Raw genomic sequence first — 12,583 nt, forward strand, 5'->3', positions numbered from 1 at the left:
TCACTGGCCTCAGCCATCCAGCAGTAATGGCCCATTGTTGTGATACTCGCCTAACCACTCCTTTTCTTTCTTACGCCATTCACGCCATCATCATCATCATCGGACTTCTTTAGGTGCATGTGAAAATAAACATGACTGATATCATTATTGAATACATGGGGAAATAAAAAGTTATTGAAAAAAAGTCATACTTTATCCTCTTAATAATTGATTAATATAATCTTGTTTTATTTTCTTGTTTGGATGAAAATGCTCTTTTTTTTTCTTTTTTTCTTGGAATAAAAAAAGAACTTTCTGAAGAAATGTACTTCTTTGGTGGCGTCCTTTTTGTGACATATCACTAACAACATTTGATCGTTTTTGGACACACTTGCCTGAATTTGTTTCTCATTAACTTAATTACCTGAGGCACCTTGCAAAACTAATTTCAACATTTAAGGTTGAACTTTTTGATCTAACCTACACCAGTTGGAGCATATGGTGAAGAAGCCAACAAGTGTCCATCATAAGTGTGAACTATTTCCATTCTGTTTAAAACATCCTTATGATGTTGGTTGAGAGAATGACAGAGCACAAAATTGCACAATTTATGTTCATGTGTTGAGTTCACCGAGTTCATGTGTCACAGTTCTGATAGCCTGCATCACTACATCACTAAAATGTTTCGATTTTTTGGTCTTAGATTCATGTGAATTTGTGGTTTTTGATGACTACTATCATTCTCAAATGTGGAAAATATTTTTATTAAAGAATGAGGTGTGTGAATATTTGACTGGTAGTGTATGTGGAAGGGTCTTTGATGCATGCAACTTAAATGCATTGCTGAAATCTACCAGTCAAGTGTCTCAAAAGGATTGCAAGGACATTAAAGTCTGGTAAGTCAGGTCTGCATAAAGTATTGGCAAACACTATCATTTATCTATTAAAAGTTCTGTATTTTTTGCATGTCATCATCATGGAGGTGAAACCTCCGGTTTTGTAAATAGCTGATGTGGGACTGCCCCACATGCACAGAGCATGCTGGAGAATGAGTCATAATAGCCTTCAAACCAGTCGAAGATCATACCTGTTTATGTGCCAATGTGCGCAATGTTTTTCGTAAATGATTGTAATTTCAACTACATTATATAGTATTTACATTTTTGACGATTTGTTTATTACTAGTAGTAAGTAATTCAATAGTGACTATGTTTTTCATTGCTATTGCTATTCATTAATTACAAGTGCTTATTTATTACTTTGATTCTAGTTACTGTCCAAATGGGGATTCAATTCTAATGTTACTGATAAAAAACTGAATTATTTTCTCATTTTGTGTTCAGATCTATTCACTTCCAAAATGAATGCATAGGAATTGTATACCAGTTTTTTTTTTTTATATGGTAAACTATTCGTTTAGTACTAGTAGCATTTATTAATTACTAGTATCTATTCCATGTTTATTTGTACCTATTTGTGAGACACTCAATTGGCATTAAACTGTTTTTAAAATGAAATTTCTTTTTAAAGAAAATATAAATATATATATATATCAATTTAGAATAATCGTCATGTTTATTATGGATTTCTTTAAAAATGCTACTAGAAACAGTTGCATTAGTGCATGGATGATTTAAAAACGTACGCGTTAAAAAAACCTCAAATGTATTCCTGTCATCGCACGCGCGCGCGCGCTTTCTCCGGTACGTTAGGCAAACGGGAGGTGGCGATTCTTAGAATTTTAACCACCGCTCATTAATATTCCTTTATTTAAAAGTTTCAGCGCTGTGATTGGCTGTCATTTCAAAACACTCGAGCGTGTTGGCCGCGATTAGGCGGGTTCGTGAGAGTGGGCGTGTTTACACATGTAAACTTAAAACATCAACAAACTGAGCTTATTCACAGTCTGCGCGAGCGTTTGAAGGAGTCACATACGCTCACTGAAAACGGTGGAATTTGAACTGAATTGAAAACAGACAGTGACCAATCATAACAGACTAACATGGATATGCACTGCTGAGGCGGCTGACGGTGATAGCTGAAGATATCATTTGGGTTTTTTATTTGTATTCTTATAAAAACTGAAAATGTTGGATAAACGTATTGTTGACCTGCGTTTGGATCAGCTGGAAGAAGTGAAAGCGAAAAATGGTGAGTTCATTATAATACCGAACAACAAAAATATTAAGATTTTACTTGTATGGCAATGTTTGAATTTGTCCTAACACATTGTTTTAAACTAAGTACTCAACAATTAAATAAATAAATAAAAAACGCTTTTTCAATTTCAATGTTATCTTAATCCAGATGCATAATTTAGAATAAACGCCATTCATTATTCCTGGTTATGTTGTTTCTTGAACATTATTGTGTTTATTTTCAGTTAAAGAGCACTTTGAGAAGCAGTATAAGATGGGAACTCTTCTGGGAAGCGGCGGGTTCGGGTCTGTGTTCTCCGGACAGCGCATTTCTGACGGGCAACAGGTAAAAATGATAGAAAAAAAATATATAAAAATGTAAATTATTTTCCCCCTCATATATGTAACATTCTAAATGACTTATGTTATGATTTTTAGGTCGCTATTAAACAAATATCCCGTGACAGAATTCAACAGTGGGCAAAACTGGTGAGTAATCTTTCATATAAATGCATTTTTTTCTCCCTTACAAGTAATTTCCCTTACAAGTAATTATTATTATTATTTTTTCAAAAAGACCTGCTTAAATAGCCTACGTACCAAAAAAACGAAGTAAAAGAAATATGATTAACAGCGCCCTCTACTGTTTATTATTATTATTATTAAATTTTTTACCGGAACAGAATCGTCTAAATACAGAAAGTGACGTAGGCGTGACGATTCGGAACAACCTAAAAAGGGAAACTAACTGGGCTTTTCCCTAATGTGTCAGAACAAGTTTCATAGACCTAATTAACAAGATAGATATGGTTTCAAAACAACAAGTACATTTATAGGCCCACAAATGTGACATGAAATTGTAGTTCCCCTTTTAAATAACATTTAGGGAGTTTACACCTGCAGTAGGGAATTTTAGCAGGGAAAATATAACTGGGTAATAAAACCATTTTCAGAATTTAGACTCAATAATGATCATTGTCTTTTTAACTCCCACAGCCTGGGGAAGCAAACGCGGTCCCGATGGAGGTCGCTCTCCTCCTGTGTCTGGGTGGAGGGTCGGGGTCGGTACCCGGTCACCGCGGCGTCATCCGGATGCTCGACTGGTTTGAGATGCCGGGTCAGGGGTATCTCATTGTGTTTGAAAAACCCCAACACTGCCAGGACCTGTTCGACTTCATCACTGAACGTGGGGCCCTGGAGGAGCCCATTGCACAGAGGTGCGAAAAAGGAGACAGTCTCATTTTGACAATGAGTTCTAACAGTAAACTCCAATACTGATGAGAATTGTCTTTCTCAGGTTCCTCAAACAGGTCATTGAAGCCCTCCAGTTCTGCCACTCCAAGGGGATTGTCCATCGGGACATCAAAGATGAGAACATCCTTATTGACACCCGCACCGGAGACATCAAAATCATCGACTTTGGTTCTGGCGCTCTACTGAAGGACTCCATTTACACTGACTTTGAAGGTAAGGCAGCTTTGGGGTGGTTAATGCGTATTTATGAATATAAAATGAATGTGGATCAGGTACGAATGACTCCTCTGTCTGTTTAGGTACCAGAGTCTACAGCCCTCCAGAGTGGATCCTCCACCAGCGTTACAGCGCTCGTCCGCTCACTGTGTGGTCACTGGGCGTACTTCTGTTCGACATGGTGTGTGGAGACATTCCCTTTGAGCGGGACGGCGACATTGTACAAGCCACTCCGAGTTTCACTAAACGCATCTCCAAAGGTGAGCCCTCAAGCAAAATGAAATGGGAGTCATCAACCCTATCTACATTCTTAAAGGGGTAGTACGCCCAAAAATGGAAATTCTATCATTTACTCACCGTCATTCAAACCTGTTTGACTGGTTTGAGATATTTGAACATTTTCAGTTCCCATTTCATTTTTGTCCATACAATGGGAAAGTGTGCCAATAAGCTATGCCAGGTTTATTCAACCTTTATTCTATTTCATTTCAGAATGCCAGTCTCTGATTCGCTGGTGCCTCTCGTACAGGCCGGAGGACCGGCCGAGTTTGGAGCAGATTTTGATGCACCCTTGGATGATGGAGACCTCTGAGGACATGGGAGATTTGCAAGCGGAAAGCAATATTAAGCCAAGCCTTTAAATCCTGAAGGACTTTTCACACACACTGTTTCGTTTTACACTGGACTTACTGAACTCTAGTTGCTGGCTTCTGGACACTTCCTTATTTATTTTTGTTTGGCTGCCTTCAACTTTGGTTTTTGTTTCATATGGACTTGGGTTCTGTGCTTCTCGAAGCTCTGGATTGATGCAGTTTTACTTTATGAGTGAATTTTTCCCCACGACTACAGCCATCGCAGCTCAATGCAACAGCGGGAAACGTTACTTTTCTTATTTATTGCTGATTATTTATTTTTTCAGCCACGTACTAATTTATTTGTGCGCTCTGTGGTTCATGAAGTTTCAGAAGCAGCAAACTGTGTTCGTTTTGTTCGTGTTGTTTTAAGTTCAAACTGACTTAAATGACAGTGGGTGGACTTGCAGTCACTTATTAGACTGCGATGATACCTGGTTTTACAGGTTTTTGCTGTACAGTGATATTCTCTCCCTGTTCTAAGGGGTTTCAAAAAGACTGGATCTGCTTTCCAGTCTTTTGATGGGAGGCCTGCCGTAACACACACTCTCAAAGAAGGTGCGACAGAAGAGAAGAGGAACATTCCTGTGGATCCTGTTTACTCTAAATTAACCAATTCACTAGGTGGATTCCTCAGAGCCATTAGCTGGGCGGCTTTTGGTTTCTGTCGGGATTGTTTGTGAAATACCTGGTCTGTAACTTAAAGAATGTGGTCAGGACGCTTCGTGCTGAACGTGCTCAGATATGTGTCATTTTGTTGAAAGTTCCCAAAGGTCAAAGGTTTGACTAATGTCATGAGGGCTTCAACCACTAACCCACTAGTGATGTTTACTAAAAAGGGCCAAGTGAGTTTTTCCTAATTGTTTGATTTCATTATAATACACCAAAGAGATCTGCCTTAGTGCTTTATGTGAGGTAAACGGATACATTTGATGTGACCAAAGATTGGGTCCAAAACAGCATTGCTATGTTCAAGTCAAATCCTTTGATTTGAGACTTTGAATGTATGTGAATTGGACCTCTCCTAACATAATGTGTAATGCATTTGTGTAAACACTGGGGTATTTTTTGATACAGTCAATTTTATGAAAAACAAAATCCTTGCCATTTTTGCTTGGGTTGGCACAACAACTTTGCTGTAAATACTTGTGTATTGAAATACTTGTGTTCTGTGGCTTCTGTCACGTGATGTTTAATTTATGAGATTCTATAAATAAAAAATATAGAGGTGAAATATCTATATTTAAAGAAACATCTGTCTTGTCTTTTATATTGTTTTGCTCAAGCAAATTAATTAAAAGAGGAACTGCTGCCAATTTAGTGGTTAGATCTAAATAGTGATCATTGTTTTCTGTTCATACTTCAAATTGAGGAGATATTTGAACAGGTATCTCCAGTCAAACCATTCAGGTCACTAGTGTTTAATGAGTTAAACTTATCTTTTGACTCTCATTGGATCTTTATTTAGGAAAATGTATATTTAAATTATCTATAGGAAAAACTACATTTAAGTGTGATGTCTTGACTTAGACTATGCGGAATCTATTAGGTGCTGCTGCCCCCTACTGGTCCCTGTGGTGCAATACAAATCTGGCTTCTTTACGGTACTTTTCCCCCTCCAGTTTACATAATGTATTAGTAGGATAGTTCAGCTAAATAGAAATTAAGCCATTGTGGATGGCTATGAAAGTATCAGATTTGGATAATGGAAAAGGGAAAATAAATGCTCAAGGGAAAAAGTGTAAAAATAAATAAATAAAAAATCCCACGGACAGTTACGGGAAGTGATTTTGTGAGACGTCAGCCATAACGACCTCATCTGTGCTGTTGTTTCACCAAAGTCTAAAGTATTTGGTTTAATTGAGCAGCGGCGTGGGAATTATATCATTAAAGATCGTGTGAGTTTGTGGGCAGAATTAAGTTCATGTTCGATGACGATGATGGCAGAAGCAGGCAATGAAAGTCCAAACAAAAGCTCTGAAGGCAAAACATCTGCCCACAGACATAATGAAGGTAAAAAACAACTTAATTTCATCTACTATCTTTCTGATTCAAACACAGGACTCGATGCTTTGGCTGTCAGATCAAATGCATTTATTATTTATCATTTATCATGAATGAATATGTTTTTTTTTTAAGTGTAGTTTTTACATGGTATTCTAAGATCGTTTCAAGAATGCCATGGTGCTTTTTGCATTCAATCAATAAAAGTACAAAAACGTACCATGGTAAAGAGGATTGTCGACGTGAAACGCAAGTTGCGACAGTTTTCTCTTTCCTTTTGTGACGTACGAGTTAAAGAAACTGGCTCACATACTTTCCTACTAGTAGGCACAAACAGTATGTGACAATCATAGGCTACTGTACGTTAGGCAAAAAGTACCCGGATGACTTACTACTTCCGGTTAAATTCTGAAGTGTGCTTATGCTTATGATCGACATTTTACTATCCCATGAGGCCACAGGAGGGGATGTGAATGGAGGTTAAGTAATACAACTGATGCTGGTAGGTCACATGATAATGACAACATGTTGAATGTAGTACAGATTACATTCATACTACATATACTATATAACATAATTTTTAGTGGTCGTAAAATGATTTCTTATTCAAAATAAGTACCTACTCGAGAGAGCATGTGTTTTCGGAGGCAGCCAGTGCTTCTCGAATGAGATAAAAATGTATGAAGTCACTTTGTAGGCCAGTGGCAGTAAGCATGACACTGGTTTCCTCAAGAAAACCCAATAAGATTTTCCCATAGGCTTTTGGATTATCGCTAAGAACAAGATTTGTGATCAACAAAAGTTTATGATACTTGCACGTTTTGTCCATCAATATAATTATCACAGATGAACACAACTTTAATGAATTCTGAAGCCTAAATGCAGTCGCCAGAAGTAAAAAGCTAAAGGTAGGTTATAAACGAACTACACCACGGTCCCACTAATTTAACGTCACCATCACTAAGCTTCCGACAACATTTTCAGTTTTTATCGAAAAACATTTTCCCAGACCGTTTGAGTTAGAATAGTTTATAAGAGCACAATAATAAGCATAACGATGCTTTAAAGCACTGAGTTTACCTGTTCGGCGTGATGACGTTTAACCTCCTCGACAGCCTCTGTACTGTAGTCCAGTTTAGCCACTTGTTAGCAACCGCCTTTTTCAAGACACGTAACAGCTAAAAAAACCAGAGTGGGGTATATATTGATGTATTTTATGTCGTAGAATAAAACGTGAAAAGTGTCTTGAGGTTGTGTTCACCACAGACCAAGGGGGTAATCTTTCAGAAAAAACTGAAGCTTCCCCGGGCGCCGCCATTGATTAGCAGACCATCACCTGCTGTTAGCATTCCATTGACTCCCATTCATTTTGGTGTCACTTTGACAGCGAATAACTTTACATCTGAGGCGTTTAAAGACTCCATTTGTCCATTATTTATTTCTAAAGAAACACGAAAATGTATTAAAGGCTCCATTACCTTGTATCTTACGTTATGGCCCCGTAGAAGCAGTTTTTGTAAAAATAGGCTAACGATTGCGTCATAACCACATGACTCTCTGTCGCACAGTAGAGAGATTACCGTATGGACAGGAGGAGAAGCTCGCGGGCAATCGGGGGGACGCGGAGGCAAAATGACAAAATAATTAATCAGAATACTTAGCAAAAGTTGCTCCTGCTCCTAGCTCATGGACACCTCCTACTCACACTCTCCGTCTCTGCAAGTTTCGGAAGGGAATGATTCAGATTTGGCACAGCTACTAGAAGACAGACGGGTTGCTCACGTCACATCTACGTCGTCAAGCTCAGTTTGAGTCTGCGCAGTACGCTCAGCCATCAGGAAGTGAGTGCTTCTAATTGACTTCACTTTTCTCCGTTGAATCCAATGGGGTCGCTGTGTCCATTTCTTTTACTGTCTATGCCACAGACCTTATTTCAGCCATTTAACCAAAATCCCAATAATAAAAAAAACATTTTCTTCAGGACTGTGGCACCAGAAGTGCTAAAATGCTAACTCGCTTCCGCGTTTTGGCCTACAAAGTGATGTCATACCTGCACCACTCGATTGATTGGATGGTTGTGGTTTGCTATTGGTGGATCTCATGTGAGTGACTGGTTGTGCCGCCCTCACGCTGAAAAACACATCATCAGAGAAGAGTTGTCAGCAAGAGGGAGAAGTTATTTTCATTAAAGATTACGAGGGCAAATCAATTAAAAAATATTATTACATGGCTTGGTTGAATTCCAATGTAGAATGCGGTCTGTTATTTCTTGATACACCGTTGCCATGAAAAACAGAGCGTTGCTATGGACGCGGAACGGACTATTTTCTTTAGCGGAAGCAATACAATCGTTTTTAAATCAATAAACTCCTTTTTAAATCAATATTTTGTGTCAAATTATTTATTTATTTTTTAGGTAGCCATGTGATAAGCGGGATAATGTATAGCGAGGCGGCTGTTATAGCGAATAACAACCCCTTCAGGCTGATTCAAGACCCCTCCGCTTCGCGTCGGTGTCCAGTTCAGCCTGTCGGGGTTGTTATTCGCTATAACAACCGCCTCGCTATATACAGTGCCCTCCACAATTAATGGCACCCCTGGTAAATATGATCAAAACTGGCTGTAAAAAATAAATCTGCATCGTTTATCCTTTTGATCTTTCATTCAAAAAATTTGCAAAATTCTAACCTTTCATTGAAGTAAAAGAATTGAATCTGGGGGGAAAATCACATTATGAAATAAATGTTTTTCTCCAAAACACATTGGCCACAATTATTGGCACCCTTTTATTAAATACTTTTTGCAATCTCCTTTTGACAAGATACCAGCTCTGAGTCTTCTCCTATAATGCCTGATGAGTTTGGAGAACACCTGACAAGAGATCAGAGACCATGCATTCCTCCATACAGAATCTCTCCAGATCCTTCAGATTCCCAGATCCATGTTTGTGCTTCTTCTCTTCAGTTCAGCCCACTCATCAGGTCAGGGGACTGGGACGGTCATGGCAGAAGCTACATTTTGTGTTCCGCAACAAATTTTTGTGTTGATTTTGATGTTTGTTTTGGATCGTTGTCCTGATGGAAGATCCAGCCACGGCCCATTATAAGATTTCTAGCAGAAGCCATCAGGTTTTGATTTTTTATCTGTTGATATTTGATAGAATCCACGATGCCATGTATCTGAACAAGATGTCCAGGACCTCCAGCAGAAAAATATGCCCACATCATTAAAGATCCAACGGTATATTAAATTGTACACATGGTGTACTTTTTATCCTTGTGTTCACCAAACCCATCTAGTGTGTTTGCTGGCAAAAAGCTATTTTTTTAGTTTCATCTGACCACAGAACCCTGTGCCGTTTGAAGTTCCAGTCATGTCTGACAATTAAATTTGCTGGAGTTTGTTTCTGGAGGAGCGAGGAGGATTTTTCTTGAAACCCTCCCAAACAACATGTGGGGATGTAGGTTTTTTTTTAGTTTTTTTTTTTTTTGGCTTTCTGACCCCTAAGACTCAACTAATCTCTGCAATTCTCCATCTGTGATCCTTGAAGAGTCTTTGGCCACTCAAACTTTCCTCCTCGCCGTGCATTAAGACAGTATAGACACACGTCCTCTTCTTGGCAGATTCATCACATCTTTAGTTGATTATGACTTCTTAATTATTGCCCTGATGGTCAAAATGGGGATTTTCAATTCTTTAGCTATTGTCTTACAGCCACTTTCTATTTTATGATGGTCAACAATCTTTTGCTGTGCATCAGAACTATATTCTGTGGTTTTACTCATTGTGATGGATGATTAAGGGGATTTGGCCTTTGTGTTTCCTCATATTTAAACTCCTGTGAAACACAAAGTCATAGCTGGACAGTTTCATGTTCCTAGTCACCCTGGTGTGCTAAAAAAGGTAAATATTAATGGGAATATACTTCAGAGATATTTTACTCGTAAAAAATTCTAGGGGTGCCAATAATTGTGGCCAACGTGTTTTGGAGAAAAACATTTATTTCATAATGTGATTTCCCCCACTTTCAATTCTTTTACTTCAATGAAAGGTTCGAATTTTGCACATTTTTTGAATGAAAGATCAAAAGGATAAACGATGCAGATTTATTTTTTACAGCCAGTTTTGATCATATTTACCAGGGGTGCCATTAATTGTGGAGGGCACTGTATTATCCCTTACATATTATGCACGAAAAAATTATTCATAATAATGCAATATTCCATTTAAAAATAACAATTGGAGTTTGATTTCATGGTGACTATATCACCATATTAGGGCAATTACTTTCTGATATATCATTTAACAGGATAAATGAAGATTCAAAAGAATAGCTTTGATAAATAGAGAAATCAGATTTCCAGTTTTTGAAACTCCCTTTCTCCTTGTCTATATAGTCCACCTGACCTAATCATATTTTTGAGAAGATTTCTCAGCAAAGTCTTTGCCCTTCTCACATTCTATTATTATTTCTTAGTGAAAGCCATTGATAAATGAACTTGCTTGCCAGGACATAGTTTCCACACGCAGCAGACGTGAATTAATCGTCTGTAAGAAGTGTGTTTTCATCTGTTTAGGTGTGTCTTTAACTGATGATAATGACTAGCTACATTCAGAAAAGTGAGAGACGTCCATGCATGTTGGTGTTTGTCAGTGTATATTATTTCCAGATTTCAGTAAGTCTTTACAGATGCATTGGTGCCTATAACAACATGTAAATGATAACTAAATATCCCTGACTTTTGTCTCATGCAGTTAAGATAATGAAGTTCATCAGTCTGGTGATTCTGGTGATCCAGAATGCATCGCTCATCTTCAGCATCCGCTACGTGTGGACACTGGCTGGAGATCATTGTCTGGCCACATCTGCTGTCGTGATGGCAGAGATTCTTAAAGTCCTCACCTGTCTGTTTCTCATCACGATGCAGAAGACAGGCCAAACATCTTCCAATGGTATTGCTTGGGTTGGCCGAACGATTTTACTCTAAATACTTGTGTACTGAACAATGTAATGTGACTGTTGTCATATGATGTTCCATGTCAGAGATTTCAGCGATAAAATTTAGATTTGAAATATCTGTTTTAAAAGAAACACTTGTCTTCTTGACCATTATATATATTTTCTAAAGATAATAAGAGAGAACTAAATAATGGTAAATATAAATATCGATTATATGCATGTACTGCCCTTTTGTATAACAATTGATTCAAATAAAAACTATGCAATAATGATCCAATTTGTCTTTGCCTTTATTTTTAATGTATGTATTAAGTCACTTTAACAAATATACAATCAAAATCAGCTGTTAATAAATCTGATCAATGTCAAAAATTATTACTTATGAGGAGAAATGTGTATTTAAGCAATAAAGATGGGTATTTTTACTTTTAAACGACTTTATAAATGTTGTCATATTTGTGGGGGTGTTTGTTCAACCTCAAGTAATGCCAGTTAAAACTCATAAAGTTCAATATAAATCTAACCTGTGTATATTTCTTCGCTATAAACTATATTTATCACTTTTTTTTCCCATTAACTAACATTATTACATTATAAAATGCTTATGTCTCGCGATAAGACATATACAAATATGCAATGATTGTGTGCTTCTGCCATCTAGAGGTCCCTGTAGAGCAACACATCATTATTCTTGAGAGACAGTCGCAATGGGATTTTTTTTGTCATATTTAATTATTATTGAGCAACAATATTTTAGTTACCCGATTACTTTTAGTTACCTTTGTATTGATTTTTTTTTCTTTTCTTTTTTAAATTCAGACACAAGCAAGCATAAATGAATAGACTTTTTTAAAATATAGTTTTTTTTAGCACATACGTATGTGGTGTCAATTAAACGTTATAGATAACACATATTTAATTAAGAATTAAAACTAGATTTTAAATGTAATAGCCATAATATGTTTCAAATAGCAAAGAAACAACATATTATTATACAAAATATTTGTTTTCCAAAACAAAGCAGAAAAAACCGCATCCTACATTGATTCCATTTTCATAATTTTCTTTCAGTAACTATAAACTAAATTTCTTTGGATTTTGTCAGTAAAGTCTCCATGGACCGTATAATTCCTTTACAAAAATACTGTGGCTATATGAAACCACCCTAATACCACCGGAGGAACCATACCACCCTAATACCACGCCATTTGATTACTTCAAAGTGCATATTCAGAATGCAATGCTATTACTAATACCATAGTAATTTTGAAGTACTTTTTATGCCATTTATTTGATTCGAGGCTGCACGCGAGCGGCGCTAATACGTTTCCGTAGTTCAGATCGCGATAGAGCGAAGAAGAAGAGCGTGAGCGCGTGTGATTGGTCGAGGCTCTCGCGAA

The 12,583-nt window shown here is 37.3% G+C and overlaps 1 protein-coding gene across 1 annotated transcript; it reads left to right on the top strand.

Moving 5' to 3' along the window:
- The first annotated feature begins 1,880 nt into the window (after positions 1 to 1,880).
- On the top strand, positions 1,881 to 5,464 carry pim2 (Pim-2 proto-oncogene, serine/threonine kinase). Its single transcript, XM_079897452.1, has 7 exons — positions 1,881 to 2,130; positions 2,363 to 2,463; positions 2,556 to 2,606; positions 3,114 to 3,334; positions 3,415 to 3,584; positions 3,671 to 3,847; positions 4,080 to 5,464. Exons 1-7 carry the CDS (start codon positions 2,067 to 2,069, stop codon positions 4,226 to 4,228), a joined length of 933 nt encoding a protein of 310 aa, XP_079753578.1. The 5' UTR covers positions 1,881 to 2,066; the 3' UTR covers positions 4,229 to 5,464.
- The last annotated feature ends 7,119 nt before the right edge of the window (positions 5,465 to 12,583 follow it).

This window comes from Squalius cephalus (genome assembly GCF_949319135.1).
Source record: "Squalius cephalus genome assembly, chromosome: 16".
NCBI classification, from domain to species: Eukaryota; Metazoa; Chordata; class Actinopteri; order Cypriniformes; family Leuciscidae; genus Squalius; species Squalius cephalus.

What these genes read in the sequence shown, in the direction of transcription:
- pim2 (XM_079897452.1), top strand. Translation starts at nt 2,067, where the DNA reads ATGTTGGATAAACGTATTGTTGACCTGCGTTTGGATCAGCTGGAAGAA. An exon ending in AGAAGTGAAAGCGAAAAATG is followed by an intron (nt 2,131 to 2,362) that starts GTGAGTTCATTA and finishes GTTTATTTTCAG; the next exon opens with TTAAAGAGCACTTTGAGAAG. An exon ending in GAGGAGCCCATTGCACAGAG is followed by an intron (nt 3,335 to 3,414) that starts GTGCGAAAAAGG and finishes TGTCTTTCTCAG; the next exon opens with GTTCCTCAAACAGGTCATTG.